Here is an 18,352-nt window from a genome sequence, read left to right as displayed (position 1 = left end):
TAAAGCTTATCCCTTTATGTTATACTAGATTTAGGAAATTCAATGGCTTTAAATAAATGTTCATAAAGGAGATCAACCCAACAAATAGTCCTAACGTAAACATTTCAAAAAGAGCAGAAATGGTTTCCATTACATATATGAATGCAAATTTCTGGTCTCAAAATCCCAAATCTATTACGAAATCCGATATTACAATTTCTACCACATCTAATATTCGAAAGTCGGCTTACCCTAATTTAATAATTCATTTCTGGGTGTGGCAACACCGTCAAATTAAATTTGTACCTAGTTCCTTGCTCTTTTGGTGAATGTGTTCAACAACATATGTTGTCAGCCGTTTTGTTTTGATTCCACATTTTTTTCAGATTTTCTTTCTGTGCCGTCTTTCTTTTCAGTGAAATTCTCGGCGGCGGCTAAAAGTCGACTGCGAGCCGATCGGTTTCGTGCTATCTTTGATATTTGAGAATTCCATACATCTCCTGAACCCGCCAGTGGGTTTACATCTGTCGACTTACGCCGTCCGTCTCTAATGGCGCACCGCCGTCGAATTCAATTTAATTTGTAGCTAGTTCCGAGCTCTTTAGTGAAGATGTTCAATTTTCTCAGGTCTCATTCGTAAACAACAGAATACCCCGAGTCTTTGCTTTCTGTTAATTTTTTATCGGGTATTCCTTTGTGGCCTTCATATTCGTTTCGTTTGGACGATTTTCATTTTTGTTTCCAACGCTCGCAACGAACAACCAAACCAAACGACTTGTGCTTTGTACATATTCCGTGTATATTTGTTTATTTTTTGAAACAAAGGTAAACATGTTGAGTTCCATGGCAAAAGAACATCAGGCGAAACAAACCAAAAGGAAGCAGGAGCAAGGTATACATTAAAAATATTAAATGTCTGTCTTAAAATTTCACCCATGCCACTTTTTAAGAACTCAAGCGAAAGGAAGCTATAGAAGCATCAAACGAATTGACCAAGGCACTAGTGGAGCACTTAAATGTTGGGTATGATTATTGCAATATATTTCGTAATTTCTTTCACCATTCGTCCTCTTTATACGTTACGTTAATTTCACAACAGCGTTGCCCAGGCCTATCTAAATCAAAAGAAACTTGACGCAGAGGCGAAACAGCTGCATGTTGGTGCTACAAATTTCGCCAAGCAAACCCAGCAATGGTTACAGCTAATAGATAATTTCAGCTCTGCTTTGAAAGAACTAGGCGATGTCGAGAATTGGGCCCGCAGTATAGAGAACGACATGCATATTATTCAAAACACTTTAGAAATAGCTTATAAAACATCACGGCAGGTCCAGCAGAATCCATCGTAGAGCCTCTTCTGATTTAATTCAAAGTTTATTGTAGTATGTTTCTTTACAAAAATCCTTATAATCTACTGAAATTATAATTACTGGCGACATTCTGAACAAAACAAATATAAATGGAATAGTACACATTCCGTTAAATAATAAAAATTAACTATCTTATATATGGTAATAAATGGGTAAGTGAAATGTAGCAAAAGTAATATTTGGAATTGGTAATTCTTAATATTGCGGCCTTGTTAATGTATGATGCCAAAATATATGGTAAGCTGATTCCATGCGTATTCACAAAAAGTACAAAGTATTTTTGGTTTAGCGAAAAAAGAAAAATATTTGAGGAACAAAGCTACACATTGTTGGGTCAAAGAAAATATAAACGAAATCAAATCTTTAATATATATGGGTATAGTTGGTAGAGAACCGATTTTGTACCAAAGGTTGGTAAAAAATCAATAGCGATAACGACCTGCAATTAATAATGAAAACTTTAAACATAAATACTTGTATTATGTATATTAGGATACATACGTGGTGAATGGGAACGACTACGGCTTCGCTCGTAGCGGTCCCGGTTGCTACGACTATAAGGTGAAGGTGAATGACGGCGTTGAGAACGATTACGTTGTGATAGGCTTCTGTAATTAGGTATATATATATATATATCAATTTGCGTCCAAGAATTATAAAAATATGTGAGTATTACCGCGTAGAACGTCCCCTGTAAACACCTGGGGTCGGGCTATGAGGTCTCTCTGTTATGGAATAAGCGACACGAATGCGTCTACCATCAACTTCTTGGCCACAGCACTGATCCCGTGCGACCTCGGCATCCGCTAAATGCTTGTAGTAAATGAAGCAGAAGCCACGTGAGCGACCAGTCTACAAGTGCAAGAAATTTCCATTAAAATGTCTGCACACAGAAGCACTAGCGATTCCTTAACTAACTTATGAATACTTAATTTGTTACACACAAGCCTTTAGCTTCGCTCACAATATTCTTGAATCAAAGCTCATTATTGTTGATTATTATATAGCCCCGATAATGTGCTCACTACTACTGTATCTTGAGAAAAATGAGCTTCATAATGGGGCATAAGGGCATATATCAAAAATATTAATATTAGTTTACCTGTGCATCAACTACAACTTGTATTCGTTCGATAGGTCCGTATTTGCTAAATATCTCCCTGATTTGTTGTTGTGTAGTATGGACACTCAGTCCAAAAACTCCTAGACAGCGGCAAGGAGAAGGTTTTTCCTGAGGAATGTATGTGTTTAATATTGATTTGTGGACACGTTTTGTTCGTACCAACTTACCCTGTTATTGCGATAGTTTCTGTCGTATGGAGAGCGAGACCTTGGCGGTTTTGATCTGTTACCATGACTACTGTAATTTCTTCGGTTATACCCTGGAGATTCCGATCTTGTAAAAAGGAAAATTATATTAAATTATGGACTATGTGTGCGCATTTTCTTGTAGTTATTTCATTTCAGTTCTTAAGAGATTTGAGCTTGAGTTCTCTTCTTGACATATCTTGGAGTTTTGCGACTACTATTTTTTCTAACTTTTCTGTAAACAAAGCCCAAAACGGGATACAACTTCAAACCAATTTGAAACAAAGTGTCACATAACCTCAATGTCAAGGGAAAACCAAAACTTACCTTGAGTAACTACGGCGCCTTGACGGTGGTAAAGGAGGGGGAGATGGTGGTTGGCGCCTCTTGGAAACTGGCGACGAATATCGGTCACGACTGTAGGAACGACTAAATAAATGGAATACTACTAAGCAAATTTGTGAAGAAAGCATTTCTTATTTCTTACCGACGTCCTCGTCTATCTTCTGGAGAATATGACCGGGAACGACTGCGCGATCGTGGACCCTAAGGGCAAACAAAAGTCGGTAAATGTTATTTATATCATTTAATATTTTCCCTCAAATATCATCGTAGATAGTGCTCACTACATTACTCCTTTACTGGGGGCTCTTTTGAAATAAATACACAGTCATTTATCTTACCATAGTTTTTTTATGCAGCAGGCAACTCAAGCAAATTCTAACGAATGGTCTCAAACAAATCAAATAAGTATTTAATTAACTAAATGTTTCTGAAATGAAACAAACAACAAACAGTATCAGTCTCAGCCTCCTATGATTATGTTTTGGCACAAAAATATACAACACAAAGTACAGGCCATCACACGACGCCGACGACGCCGATAACAAACAAACACCAAAATGAAAATCGCTCCGAAAACAAGAGACTCTATCATGGTAGAAGAATATAGGTAGCACTTCGACACAGCTGCTGGGACAATGAACTGTCAAACCAATTTTGGAATCGTAATTTTTGAATGAAAAATTACTCAAATTTGTAAAAAAAAATGCATATTATAACTACCTCCGATTGGCGTTGTGTGGTAAAACATAGACAAATGTACTTATTTTTGCAGAATTATTTAAAAAATTTGACATATCAATGTTCCCAAGCGTTGATGCATCTACCTGTATTTTTCTACCATGGATTGTATGAACCATGGTATAAGAATATATGTAGACGCGTCGTAAAATTTGTTGAAAAACGCGAATTTTTTTAGCCTCCGACTGACGTAGTATAGGGAAACATATAAAAATCTACATATATTTGAAAAAACATTTAAATTTTTTGGCACATTATTGCTCATAGGCGTTGATGCATCTACCTGTATTCTTCTGCCATTGTATGAACTGTTTTCCCGCTTGATTTGCGAGGAGAATTTGCGTAAGTGAAATTGAATTGTTAGGAGAGTGCCATGGTAGAAGAATACAGGTAGATGCATCAACGCTTGGGAACATTGATATGTCAAAAAAATTAATTTTTTTCAAAAATAATTAGATTCTTATGCAAGCCACTCACGATACAACCGTTGGTACAACCTGCAGGGTTGTCAAGTTGTATGCTTCGGCCACAATCGATACAACTTTGTATGCAACCTCTTTGTACAACTTCACTTTTCGAAGAGTTCATTTGAGTTAAGATGACACCAGAAATAATTTCGTGCTCTATTATTTTACTTAATAGCCTTTATTCATTATTAATTTTTGAAATTCCGTTTTATATATTTTTTTTTTGTTTTATATTTTCATTAAAATCACACATTTGATTGGATTTCGTGTTGTTTTGATGTGCGAAACAATGTTGTTGCCCCTTTGAAAATAAATACAAAATGAAATTGTATGCGACATGCCCACAAACATTACAATCGGTTGGTACAACATGCCGAAAATCAAAAAATTTGATTTTTGGTACAACCGAAACACAACTTCGTACAACCGGGCCACAAACGATACAATCTTGAATACAATCTCTCCCAGTTGTAACGTGTGTGGCCAAATTTAAATAATTTTTCATTCAACATTCAATTACAAAATTGGTTTGACAGTTTATTGTCCCAGCAGCTTTGTCGACACGTCTACCTATATTCTACCATGGGAGAGTGCCAAAGAAAGAGTGAAATTTGCTCTGTTCAAACCCTAAAGGACAAACCAATCTCACATCTACAAAACTAGTATCAAAATTGTTTTGTTGAACTTTCGTTCATATTCACGAAATTTATTATAAGAGTTTTTCTTTATGATGACAAAGGGCAGATAACAAAACTAAGCTTTATAACAAACACATGAATGCATCCGCAGTAATTTCCTCCTTTCATATTTTTGCCTTATATTATTATTCTGAAACACATTTTTGTGGTTGACTGATGGGTGAGACAACTAAAATGTAAATGGAAGCAAAATGGCACTCATAATTTTGTTGTTCCAAAATAGCCTACTTAATCCCATATTTGTTTTTTATTAGTTCAGAAAGATGGTAATGTTTATCAGGGGTAAGACCAGAATGCCATGGTTTCGGAAAGATCATATCCTATATTCTCCTGGAGAGACCTCAGACAAAAACCAAAGGAACTAATGAGGATTGCTGGATATTTCCATCCGCGATCCATGGTAACTTTAACGTACGTTGAAATTCAGAAATCAACAAATCCCGTACAAAAATTTTCAATAGAATATAGTAGAGCTTGTGCTGAAATATTAAATCAAGTAGCATTATTTTATGCAAGCAATTATTAGGATTGCCCTTTTTTAATAAAAAAAATGCTTTTAAGGTAGAAAAACTCAAATTCACGGTACTGCAAGTGCAATGTGCACCATAACTAAGGAAACATGCGACAAAAAAACCCCAATACATAAATGTTACTAAATCATATGTTCCACCAAATATCTAAATATTAATACACACGCAAATTTGAACATATTTTGTAACGTCCACGATTTAATGAAAACTTAATATAATAATTATGAAATATTTTTACTTCTGCTTCGTCTCTTGATCTGTCACATATCGCACATATATAGCGGGGTTCGGAACGTTGGTCGGTGGCACTTCCAATTCATCCATATAGGAACACGCGATAGCCAATGTACTGCCATCATGACTGAAATTTAGAGATGATATGGAAGTATCGTATTCATGAAATTGACAGAGACGTTTCTTATTAAAGCCATCCCAAATATTAACAAATCCATCGGATCCGCCAGTTGCGAAAGTATTATAAACATTGTGAAAACTTATCGCATTTACTGGATATATGCGCTCAACAGCATCCTGTTTATTGCGATGACATTTAAAGGCAAATTTGCGTTTTTGTACTTCAAGATCAGGATCCAAGTATTCCACAGCCACTCGACCCTCAATTGAGGACATGACGTAACCTTCTTTATTGGGAAAGAGGCGAATGCATCGGGTCTGGTACTTGAGAGATGACTCCCTTTTCATCATGTATTCTTCCATTTTGCGCAAATCCCAAATTAACACTTTTCGTTCAGATGTAGCCACTACAATTTTCTCGTCATTGACAGACATTGAGTATACTTTTCCATTGCACTGTTCGTAGGTGCCAACACAGCGTTTTTCACGCATGTCCCACAATTTAAGGGTTTTATCCCAACTCCCTGTTAAAATGCCATTAACCGACTCGGCGTACTCAACGCACCTTATAGGTTCTTCATGGCTTCCCACTATATTCTCGGTGTGTGTATTTACATCGTATAGTCGCAGTTGATTATCCAATGAGCCGCTGACTACATGCACTACATCCTAAAAAAGCATGTTCATGTTCTTATCAATTAAGCACAGCATATCAATGGATAAATACTAACCATAAATGTTGCGTCCAAGACTGGAGAATCCTGCACAAACTTAATTACTTGTCTGACGGCATTTACATCGTAGAATCGAACGGTACCGTCCCACGAAGAAGCAATTAAATATTGATTCGACTTTGGCCCGAATCTGACTGTTGATATCCAATCTTCAGGAGGATTGCTTAATTTCACTTCGGTCGGTCTCATTTTCTTTGTCATTTGCTGTAAATAATTTAATTTTGCCACATAAACGTTGGATCCAAGAAGTAATTTACCACACTAACTTGACTAACTTGACTTGACAAGTCCTTCGCTTCAACTGCTTCAACTAACAACTTGACTTGACAGCGTTGACAGCGCAACAACGAAGCGGGAATTATGGGAGCGTTGGAAACAAAAATGAAAAACGTCCCAACGAAACGAATATGAAGGCCACAAAGGAATACCCGATAAAAAATAAACTGAAAGCAAAGACTCGGGGTACTCTGTTGTTTACGAATGAGTGTAATGCATAACGCCCGGGTACTCTGTTGTTTACGAATGAGACATGAGAAAATTGAACATCTTCACTAAAAGAGCCCGGAACTAGTTCGTGGCGAGCGTTGGAAACAAAAATGAAAAACGTCCCAACGAAACGAATATGAAGGCCACAAAGGAATACCCGATAAAAAATAAACAGAAAGCAAAGACTCGGGGTACTCTGTTGTTTACGAATGAGTGTAATGCATATGCATAACGCCCGGGTACTCTGTTGGTTGTTTACGAATGAGACATGAGAAAATTTAACATCTTCACTAAAGAGCGCGGAACTAGTTGCTACTATCGTTTGCCGAACTCGACTATGGACTAGGGTGAAAACCGAGTACTCGACTATTCATTTGATTGTAAATAATTTAATTTTAGCACAAAAACGCTGAATTCAACTTAGTAAAAAGCGACCCGAAAAATAATTTGGCGTCTAAGCTAGGGATAGGTATCTAAGGTTGACAAAGTGATATTCTGGAAAGTATGGTCGTTTACACGAAGTGATGTTTTCAAAAGTACGGTCGTTTACACAAAGTGAAACGAAAAGTATGGTCGTTTACGCAAAGTTTTTAAAGTTTTAGAATTGAGTGACTTCAATATTCCAACTCAAACCCCTGAAACGATATAGACGACATCTGCTGTTCGATTTTTTTCGAAGATAAACGGTGAGAGCATTTCGTTGTCTATCACTGCCTTTACACGGTGCAATTTTTAGCTGGCATTTTTATCAATTCTCTTTTAAAATTTCTGCGTAAATCTTCGCGCCTTTACACGGTGGCATTTTACGGTAATAGTGCTTGGCATTTTTTCTGACATTTTATTTTATTCAGTATTTCGTATAGAGCTAATTGTTTGTAACAGATATTTATAAAGAAGTGATTTAAAATTAAATGTGTGAATCTAAAGAAGAAATGATGGAAAAAGTTATTGAGGTGTTAAATATAGCATTATTAACTTTTATTTTAACTTTCTTTTTTTTTTACTTTTTAATACTTCCAATTAATTTTCATATAATTCACTATACAATTCAATCACTAAAAACATCACATCGCAATAAAAGAAACGCATCAAAAATTACAATAAAAAAACGATATGAAAGGTCAAAATCATAAAAAATTCAGAAGAAGCAAAAAGAGAAGTGCAAAGAAAATGGCATGTAACCCTGTGCGGTGGCTTACCGTGCCATTTTTTCTTCTATCCTTGTCTCTCTACACCTTTTACCAACAAAAAAAAAAATGCCATGGTTAAAAAATGTCACCGTGTAAAGGCAGTGTATATTTTCATTTGTCTATGGCATGAGCTTCACTGTTTCTCTCATCATATAAATGTTATTAATCTCCTATGCATTACACTATATTATTAAAAAGAAGAAGATTCCATCAAGTGCATATCTATCAACACCACTGAAAACGAAAAAGAAGAAGAAGGAAACAATGTTCGGTTGCACGTGTAGTTTTTAAAAAAATAAATAAACGAAATAAGAGGCAAATTATGGCGGAATTAAATGAAAAAACCAAGAATTCGAATACATTTCGGGTAGGTTAATGCAACAGCGTTGGGGATAACAGTTTAAAATATTGTATTATTCCAGTTCAAAAGTTTTGCTGAACGTGTGAATGAAATCGACTTAAGGCGCTTGGCCCTGTACCACATTGGACACGAAAATGAAGATCTTGTTGAAGAAAATGAAACATACTTCCATCAAACTCTCCGCAAATGGATGGTTTTAAATCTGACAACAGAGTTCTCACAGTTCTCACGAAAAGTTGTAAAGGTCGTAACGTTGCCACAGCTGCTACACCAAAAGGATTTTGTCATCGATACGCTATTGGACAAGCTATCATGCGCCACAAATTTATCCCTGCAACCTTTACTGGAACTCCTCTACGTATTAGCACGAGATTTGCGAGAGGAATTCTATCAATATTTCCAGAGAGTTCTGGACAGACTAATATGTTTGCTCAATACCCAAGATGCAGAACAACTAGAGTGGACATTAGTGTGTCTAGCCTATCTTTTCAAAACCTTGAAGCCCTATTTAAAACGAAATATAGGCATTGTGTTCCATAGTATATTACCACTATTGGATGAAAGACGTTACGAAGAACATGTTACAAATTTCGCAGTGGAGTGTTTCTCCTTCATCGCGCGTGATGTAAAGGAGTATGGAAAATTTTTGGATTTTGTTTTGTCCACGGTATCACGTGAGCAAATCGATAGTATACAAGGATGTGGTCGTTTGCTCTTCGAGATAATGCGAGGTGTAAAGGGTCAGTTTCATTCCACAGCTGGAGATTTTCTACAGTTTATATTCGAAGCTTTGGCAGAAAGGAAAGATATCAAGCATCAACAGCTTAATTTGCTTCACGATATTGTCGAACACACTGTGCTACAGCTGACTAAGTTTATCACATCATCCCAAATGTCATTATTTTGGACAAAATTGTGTGCAGTAGCAGACAGCCAACCCGTAGTTAAAAAACTGAAGTTTTTAATGAAAATTGCTTTGCAAGTAATTCAGTTCAAGGATGGACGTCTCTTATCCGAAATGGATGTCATCGTGGCAACTATCTTGAGAATTATAGATAGAGGAATGCAAGATGAAAAATCTTCCGAAGACACTTTATTGTTAACCAGCAATGTTATTTGCTCCATATTATTATCGGGTTCTTCCTTGGTTACCCAATTGGATACCAGTCGTTTAATGAAAAAAGCTTTAACCATAAAGAACCGATCAATTTATGATGAATTTGTACTTTCAATGGCTCTGCATGTTCAGTTCGATATTTTCATTCTACCATCTCTGGTACAATATTTGGAAACCAATTTTGATTTACAGGCCATCGAACTAATGGCAAGGGTCATAACAAAGAAACACCCCCTCAATTTTAACAGCTGTTCTTTGGATCAATGGCAGTCGATGGAAATAAAAGTGAATTCAGTGCAAACCATTATCCGCATTGAAGATAGTTTAGAAAAATGTAACTCGAAGAGCAAAGAATTTGAGCAAAATCTGTTATTGCTGATTATGGCACCCCATATAAAAGGATTAAAGGCTGAAAAAATACAAAAATCTCTAGAATATCTAATGAAATCTACAGTTAATGAAATGCAAGCTTCAAAAACTGAGGATCTTAAGAGACCGCTTAATACATTAACTCTTCTCATTGAGATAATGTGGCAATTGGATTTATTTCCACCGAAAGATATTTTGAAACCATTGACAGAAATTTTATTGAACAATCTGCAGTACAAAAATGTTTTGGGGTCCTTGAATCAATTAATATCCAAAAACAGTAAATTGTTTAAGCACGAAACCAGGTTAATCCCCAGTCTGTCATATATTTTACAACACCACGATCACGACTATCGTCTATTGGCCGCACAGTCACTGAGTGTCCTGTTCAAGGGCCAAGAAACCCAAACCCCTTACCACATATTTTACCAGACTGAATTAATTGAACCCAATATTCACAATTATAGGGAGCAGATCTTGTTGATACAAAAATTGGAAACGCAAACGGATCTGTTTAAATCGTTTAAAGAAGCCACATACAAAAACGATTGTATTCGCTTTTTGTTGGGCATGCTGTATCATAATTTTAAATTTGTTTGGGAACCAACCCTCAAACTTTTGGAAGATTATGCCAAAGAAGTTGAGCCGGCAACTTTTTGGTCAATTTACCAAGATAAGATGCAGAAAACATTGGACAGTGTTGATTATTCTAAAGAACACTTTAACCAAGAAGATGAAGTCATCGAGGAAATTTGGAACTCCAAGACAATGAATGCAATCTTGCCCTTGAAAAAGGAAAGACAATTGACCCAACAGCAAATACTGAATTACCGCATATTATTGTGGCAACATCTACCCCAATTTGGCAAGTTGTTTGAAATGAAAAACCGAGATTTAGTTGCAATCTTTTTGAAATTTATCGAAGAGGAATACCAACAGCACTTGGAGAAAAAAGAAAACTGCTGGGATCTAAATGCAATGACTAACAAAAAAATAGACCTAGATCTGGATGAAGTTGATAAAGAGGATGAGACGAAAGCCAAGTTTAAGAGAGTGGCCAAAATTGGAGGTCAAGACAATGCGCGGGCCAAGTTTATATTGCAGACTTTGCAGTGCAAACTATCTGTTTTGGCTGTTCAACAGAATCCGCGCGCCTTATTCAAAGAAACAGAACTCTGGCACTTGTACATGCAGCTACTAAAAGGCTCTAATAACCAATTACAAAAGTGTGCATTGGATTGTGTCATGTCATACAAATCCAAATCGCTAATGCTATATAAGGAGCTGTTTTACAATATTTTAGATGAAAAGAAATTCAAAGATGAGTTGCTCAACTTTAAGGTGGACACTGTGTCAGAAGAACATCGGGAACAATTCATGCACATCTTTCTACGTTTGCTGTACGGAAAGATGATTACGAAAGGCTCTCAAAAGGGACTAAGTCCGCAACAAAGAAAGTCGATAATTCTCCGATTTTTGGGGCAGTGCAAACTTACGGAAATAGAATGGTTTATGCAAATGGCCTTCGGATTATATACCCAGTTTACAGACGAGGCCAACCCTATTGAACAAATACCTAAAATTGTGAGGACTAACTTTAATATTTCTGCCGTGTGGTCCCCGAAAAAACTCCAAAGCGTTGTTAACTTACTTGAATTAATACGCAAAGAGTTTGGTGGCATTATGCAGGAGACGTTTCATGTGTACATGTTGAAGCTGCTAGTTTTCATAGGGGCCACTTGCAATGAAGTCCTAAGTTTGAACGCATCATTATTGCATCCGAAAATGCCAATAGTTTTCCGTAATCTGAAGCAAAATGCTTTGGAAAGCCTAGTCAACTTCTTCGAGCATATTGAGGAATTTGAATGGAAGCCCACTATTGTTGCATGCCTTACAAACGTTTTTGTCTATCCGTCATTGGAAAAGTTACCTTTGGAATGCATACATGCACCCACATCGTTGTTAAAACTATTGCTTCTTTGGGGTGAAAAACCGAAACACTTCCATTTCCTCAGTCAGGCTATGGATGGTTCTGAAAAAACCATCTTCCATTACATCATCGCGTTGCTTTTGAACGATAAATCAAAAGCATTGGTAAGGAAACCTATAATGGGTCTAATTGAACGACTATTGGTGGCTTCTGAAAGTGAATTGGAGTGTTCAGATGATGGATTAGCCTTGGTGAAGCCATACATTCCGGAACTACTACAAAGACTAAAGATGAACTTCTCCAGCAAGGGATCGAAACAGTCGTTGGATAAACGTGACTTGAATATATTGTCAATGTTAACCAAACACGTTGAGGAACCCGAAATCTGTGACAGTTTACTGGAACTCTTGTTGCCTATACTGATAGCCAAAACTCAAACCCAATCCAATGTGGAAGTGGTAGCGCAAGTTATAACAACATTGTCAAACCTTATTAAACGTCTTGAACGCCCGGAAATGTATGTTAGGAAGATAGCTCCCCTATTTGAACACGTGTCGGAAGTGTCTGCTCGCAAGCAGCTGTGTGATTTGATAGCTGACATAGCAAAAATAAAACATAAACAGGCTCCAAATTCGCCCATTACGAAAAATCTGAAGTTCACTGCTCGGATTATGATACTCCTGAATGCCTGGGATAAACGTTGGGTGGAACAACCTGACTATGAGAAAAGATTGGATGCCCTGAAGGAACTCAAAGAGCAAATTGAATCTCCAGAGGGCTTAGACATGGACCTGGGAGTTTTGGTAATATTTAATTGCATATACTTCCTCCGACACGACAAGGACATGGGATTGCGTGACAACGCAAGTGAACATTTGAGGCTTTTGCTACCGCACCTTACGAAGAAATATTCCACCGATAAACAGCAAATGAGGTACTTAGTGGGAGATATTTTTCTAAATCTGATACGGCGCATTATTAAAGACGCCAATGAAAATGTCCGTAACGAAGGTATTCGTTTATTGGGCGAAATGGTAAGAGAATGTCCTGATTCTCACGAAATACTTAAGGACTTAAGTGGCCTTGGTGACAAAGTAGATCCCGAGGTTGATTTCTTCGAGAACATGATACACTTGCAGTCACACCGCCATGGTAGAGCCCTGCTAAAATTTAATGCTATGTCAGCGACTCTTTCTACCCCACCTTGTGTGCGAACTCTTACACAAATCATTCTTCCTTTAGCTTCACGTTACCTCCTGCAGGAGAAGCATGCTAGCAAGCATACACTCGTCGATGCAGCAATTGAAACAGTTGGAGTAGTATGCCAATTATTGCCGTGGCAGCATTACTACACAATTCTGCGTTATTATTTGATGAAAATGCGTTCCTCGCACGACTATCAGAAGCAATGCGTACGCATTGTTGTCAGGATATTGGATGCGTTTCATTTCGACCTTACATTGTCTCAGAATGATGCAGAGACCATTGAAAAGCTTAAAGCAACTATCAAGACCGATGCCGATAATGAGTTAGAACAAACAGGCGTTAAGGACGATCAAGCTAATGAAGACAAAAAGGGTGATGACGACGATGAAGGCGATGAAACTTCCAGGGGGACTGAAGAGGACAATTTAGAAGAAGCGCTGGAAAACAACATTCAACTCGTTGAAGACGAAGTCTCCAATAAGGAAGAGGGTGCAGCTAAGGGTGAATCGTGCATGAAACGTCCACTACTTTTGTCATGCTCTGCTTCCAAAAAAGTTCTGACCACAATTACATCCATATTAATTCCAACACTTAATCGTTCCATAACGGAACAATCCTCTTATGATACCAAACACAAAGTGAATCGGAAAAGGCTTAGTATTGAACGAGAAGAAGAGGAAATTCTAAGAGTTCCAATTGCTCTAGCATTGGTGAAACTCATGCAGAAGCTACCGAAAGAGTTGATGGACTCCAGTTTACCAGGTTAGTCAGGTTATCATATTCATTTCATAACAAGACAAACCGTGAATTGCTTTCCAGGTGTTTTTATGAAGGTCTGTACCTTCTTAAGGTCTCCACTGAAATCCGTAAGAATGCTGACTCGCGATATTTTAAAGAAAATCATGCTGTGCCTTGGATCTGAGTATCTTTCCATGCTTGTAAGCCATTTGCAGAATCTTCTAACAAGAGGCTTCCAAGTGCATGTTTTGTCAGTTACAATACACGGTGTCCTTGATGCCCTGCGTGATGTCGTTCAACCAGGTGACATAGAGTGCTGTCTCCACAATTTATTGGAAGTGGCCCTAAACGATATTTTTGGCGATGTCAGTGCAGAGAAAGAAGTAGACAGATTAACATCTCACACACCTGAGGCCAAACCAAGCGCTAAAAGTTATCTCGTACTACACATAATCGCTCGAAACATCCAAGAAAACTGTCTGCTGGACTTATTACTTCCTTTTAAAGATCACTTGGCACGATCGAAATCGCGAAAGCTGACGTTAAAAATTCAGGAATGCTTTGCGAAGATTGTAAATGGTTTGGTGGAAAATGCGCACATATCACGTGAAAGCCTACTGATCTTTATATATGGTACAATATCCGAAAGCATTACTGACCTTTTGCCGGGCATCCAGCGGAGAGTGTTATCGGAACAGGAAAAGGAAAAAATGCGACGAGCAAGACCAGATTGCTTTATAATACAACCACCGCCACAGCGATCAGGAGCGCTAAACAAAAAAATCAAGACAAATGCCCAGGCGAACGCTCACATTCTTATTGAGTTTGGTCTGGAGATGTTACATATAGTTTTAAAACGTAAAAAACTCCAAAATATAGATTATGAACCCTTCATCAATCCCATTCTCCCACTTCTTCGAGATTCTCTGAAGAGCACTCACATTCGAGTCACAACGTTCGCTCTCAAGTGCTTTGCCACACTCTGGGTAGAGGAATATGAATTAAAAGCCATGAAGGACGATGAATATATAAAATCTGTTGTTGCAAGAATGTTTGAAATACTTAAAAATTTCTCAACTTTCGGTGCCACGAAACAGGAAGACAACTTCCAATTGATGAAATCGGCTTTCAAAGCCATCGTGGCATTACTTAGGAAATGCACCTATTATGACCTTACCGAAGAGCAGGTTGATGAATTGATTTTATACGTAGAACAAGATCTACATGATGGCGAAAATCAGTCTATGACTTTCAATCTGCTGAAGGCCCTGTTGAATCGCAAAGTGCAGTGTAAAGCAATTCATGATATCATGAAGAAGATTGGTGAGATGTGTGTTGTCTCGCCGTCTGAATATGTTCGTGATGAGTCTCGGAACTTATTGACCACATATGTTATGGAATATCCGCTTAATAAGAAGGTGGATCACATCGTTAAGTTCTTTACGGTGCAGTTGTGTTTTTCTTTGTCCGCTGGTCGGCTATCTGCCATAGAATTTATCTGCACCGTCATCAAGAAATTCCCACTGACTATATTAACGAAGAAAGCCGAATTCTTATATCTTTCGCTCGGCACTAGACTTGTAAATGACGAGGATCCCGAATGTCGCAAAGCAGTTGCCAATTGCATTGAAATTTTGATTGGCAGATTGGAGAAATCAAGTCGCCAACATTTATTCGACTTGACATTGTTGTTCTTTAAGGCCAATAATAAACCTTCAGTTCGTGAAATGGGGGCGGCATTGTGCTCGAGATTTTTATGTTCGGAAAAACAATCGTTTGCTCCTCGTCTCAAAGTGCTGTTACCAACATTAGTTGCAAGGTTGAATCAGGATAGTTCAACCAATGATGGTCGGTTTGTAAGGGCTCCACACACAGACTCCTTACCAGATAATGATGTCAGCGGTATTCCCAAAAAGAAGAAATACAAGGTAAGTTGTAAACGTTGTTTGAAAAAAAGAACATTTCTCTAACTTGATCATATCTATGTTACAGTCAAAACAATCACCAGAGTTTATTGAAAATAAATACCTAGAAAAAGAAGTCAATGAAGTATTGCAAGATAAGGGATTCCAAGAGGAAGAGGAGGAACTGGAGCGAAAGCAACGGTCGCTAGATCATGAAATGATTCAAGTGCAGTACTGTCTACTGAAAGTATTCGAATATTGTTCCTCAGAATTGTTAAAGATAAGTGAGTTGACCAGCGTGGTGGATGAACTGGCATACGAGTCGCAGCGTTTATTAGCTCACGATCACAATTGGGTCCGATGTAATGCCGCCAAAATCATTGGTCATATTCTTAGCGGATACGATTTTGACTATATCGGTCGCAAGCTATCACAAGCTGATTTTGAAGATAGCAGAAGTAGTTTAAATAAGTTGGATTTTATTTACTTAAATCCCGAATATGATATCAAGTCATTGGTTTTGGATTTGTGCGCGCAAATGATACCCGGCGAAACATCTCAGTTAATGATAGACGAAATCGTTAAAATATTCCTTTATATTGCGACGATGCTTAAAGATGTTCCATTCAGTGTTAAACGACAAAGTGAGAACATAGAGGACGATCAGGAGAATATGGAAGATAAAGAGCCAGCAACCAACATTAATCTTAATTGGCTTTTAAAGCAAATTCGGTTTTTGATAAATAAAGAAGTAGTTAAAGCGTCCCACAGCACAAGTATGGTAAGTTCTTCAAACGGGACCATTTCGATTAATCTGGGATCTAGTAATATACAATTCTTTTGTTTTAGCGAATGTCGTTGTTCACGCTTTTGGAAGGACTTATTACACTATTGAACGTTGATCAGTTGCAAAAACTGGGACCTGGCATCCTCGGAGCTTTAGTAAGAGAAATGTCTGAAGAAGATCAAAATGTTGATGCAGATTTGAGACAAGTAGCTTTGCGTGTTGGCAGCCGCCTAAGAAAACGTGTAGGATCCGATGTATATGATAAGTTGCGTGCAAATGCTCAGATGAAGCTAATGATTCGCCGAGCTGATCGCAAAAAAGTCTTAGCTCAAGAAAAAATCCACGATCCTGTTCGAGCAGCCAAGCGGAAAGTAGCAATCCAAGCACGTAAGAAGTCTGCCAAGAAATTAAAGGCTAGTGTCATGAGGGGAAAAACGGTAGATCTTAAGCAGAAACTAAAGAAGCGGAAACGTAAAGCAGATGACATTTTGTTTTAACATTTAATAGAATAATGTAGTTATAATTAGTTATGTATCTAGATTTTAAGAGTACATTTCATGAATTGTTATTATCCAAACCGTTTCACAAATAATATGTTATGGTTCATGAGTTTTATTTTTTTAATTAAATCCGTTTTTATACCTAGAATCTTTAAAAACGTTTTTGCTAGATCGTTTTTGGTCAGAGTTGCGAGATGTTGGAATACACTTCCACTCGAATTACGCATATTTTCCCAGAGTAACAATGCTTTTCGCCTCAAGATTTTGCAATTATTTCTAAACACATCTTAGTTGTGTCTAAATGTAGTTTATGGTAAATGTATTATATAATACACAACTTAAGAATTAAGATGCCGCTTACTGAATATTTTATGTAGTAAAATAGTTTAATTTGTTTTAATGGCTGGGGAGCCAACTTTTCTTTTCTTTTTTGAATATTAGAGTAAAAGTAGAAATAGTTTTAAATAAATTAAGAATCTTTATATTGTAAATAAATTAAGCTCAGGTTATATTATTTAATGCAAGTTGATACACATTATTGGCCTTGGAGGCTTTGTATCTCTAATGAATTGAAATAAATAAAATAAAATAAATAAATAATACGTGTAGTACAAAAGACTAATAAACAGCCATTCCTTACGGTTGTTTGTATAAGGCACAAAGATACTTACGGGTTTGTAACATTTTCAAAAAAGGATCCTAGGGACCCTTAAGAGAACAGAACAAAATTGACAATTATCTTCCGACTCAGTTGATATATAAATAATTTGCATATACGTCAAATTAATCCTCATAAAATAGACTAACCCGACAAAGAGTCTAATGTGAGCACAATATTATGGGCTCATATTTTGGGAAATAAACAATTGCAAGTTTCTACTAGTTTGGCAATTTTTTCGATATCATAAAGAAAAAATCTGTTATCGTAGAAAAATGTTTTACATTCTCGGAGTTCTGGAACAGAGCATATGTCATGTCGACATATCGTACCAGCATTTGCATTGATGCGACTACCTAATACACCTACCTTGGTACAGGCATTCGATAATATCGATAGAAAAATCGATCAATCGATATCCCTCTTTAAAGTAAAGTATCGATACTATCGACGACCCTAGATATTTAGGGAGCTTAGACTACTCGAATTTAAATGTCAACAACGTCAAATAAAATCCACTGGATTTGAGACCAGTATTAATTCCACGTGTGGAATTGACTGTTGAAATCCACTCGATTCGGCA

The 18,352-nt window shown here is 37.2% G+C and overlaps 4 protein-coding genes across 4 annotated transcripts; 2 read left to right on the top strand and 2 right to left on the bottom strand.

The window, feature by feature from the left end:
- The first annotated feature begins 464 nt into the window (after window positions 1-464).
- Window positions 465-1,472, top strand: LOC101900560 (biogenesis of lysosome-related organelles complex 1 subunit 1). The gene is made up of 3 exons (XM_005185220.4): window positions 465-871; window positions 930-1,002; window positions 1,079-1,472. The coding sequence occupies exons 1-3, from the start codon at window positions 811-813 to the stop codon at window positions 1,326-1,328; spliced, it is 384 nt and encodes a 127-aa protein (XP_005185277.1). The 5' UTR covers window positions 465-810; the 3' UTR covers window positions 1,329-1,472.
- LOC101900388 (transformer-2 sex-determining protein) lies at window positions 1,335-3,505 on the bottom strand. The gene is made up of 8 exons (XM_011294944.3): window positions 3,341-3,505; window positions 3,145-3,203; window positions 2,985-3,086; window positions 2,640-2,745; window positions 2,452-2,580; window positions 2,026-2,201; window positions 1,851-1,957; window positions 1,335-1,788 (listed from the first exon to the last, which is right to left on the bottom strand). Exons 1-8 carry the CDS (start codon window positions 3,341-3,343, stop codon window positions 1,772-1,774), a joined length of 699 nt encoding a protein of 232 aa, XP_011293246.1. The 5' UTR covers window positions 3,344-3,505; the 3' UTR covers window positions 1,335-1,771.
- Window positions 3,506-5,605: 2,100 nt separating this feature from the next.
- Window positions 5,606-6,777, bottom strand: LOC131801152 (mitotic checkpoint protein BUB3-like). The gene is made up of 2 exons (XM_059119270.1): window positions 6,521-6,777; window positions 5,606-6,458 (listed from the first exon to the last, which is right to left on the bottom strand). Exons 1-2 carry the CDS (start codon window positions 6,722-6,724, stop codon window positions 5,670-5,672), a joined length of 993 nt encoding a protein of 330 aa, XP_058975253.1. The 5' UTR covers window positions 6,725-6,777; the 3' UTR covers window positions 5,606-5,669.
- A 1,637-nt stretch (window positions 6,778-8,414) lies between these two features.
- LOC101899809 (small subunit processome component 20 homolog) lies at window positions 8,415-17,235 on the top strand. The gene is made up of 5 exons (XM_005185215.4): window positions 8,415-8,566; window positions 8,622-13,944; window positions 14,002-15,848; window positions 15,913-16,605; window positions 16,674-17,235. The coding sequence occupies exons 1-5, from the start codon at window positions 8,522-8,524 to the stop codon at window positions 17,106-17,108; spliced, it is 8,343 nt and encodes a 2,780-aa protein (XP_005185272.2). The 5' UTR covers window positions 8,415-8,521; the 3' UTR covers window positions 17,109-17,235.
- The last annotated feature ends 1,117 nt before the right edge of the window (window positions 17,236-18,352 follow it).

The sequence above is a fragment of the Musca domestica genome, unplaced genomic scaffold (genome assembly GCF_030504385.1).
Source record: "Musca domestica strain aabys unplaced genomic scaffold, Musca_domestica.polishedcontigs.V.1.1 141, whole genome shotgun sequence".
In the NCBI taxonomy this organism is placed as follows: Eukaryota; Metazoa; Arthropoda; class Insecta; order Diptera; family Muscidae; genus Musca; species Musca domestica.
The sequence above is the reverse complement of the archived record's forward strand: the minus strand, read 5'-3'. Positions and strand labels throughout refer to the sequence as shown.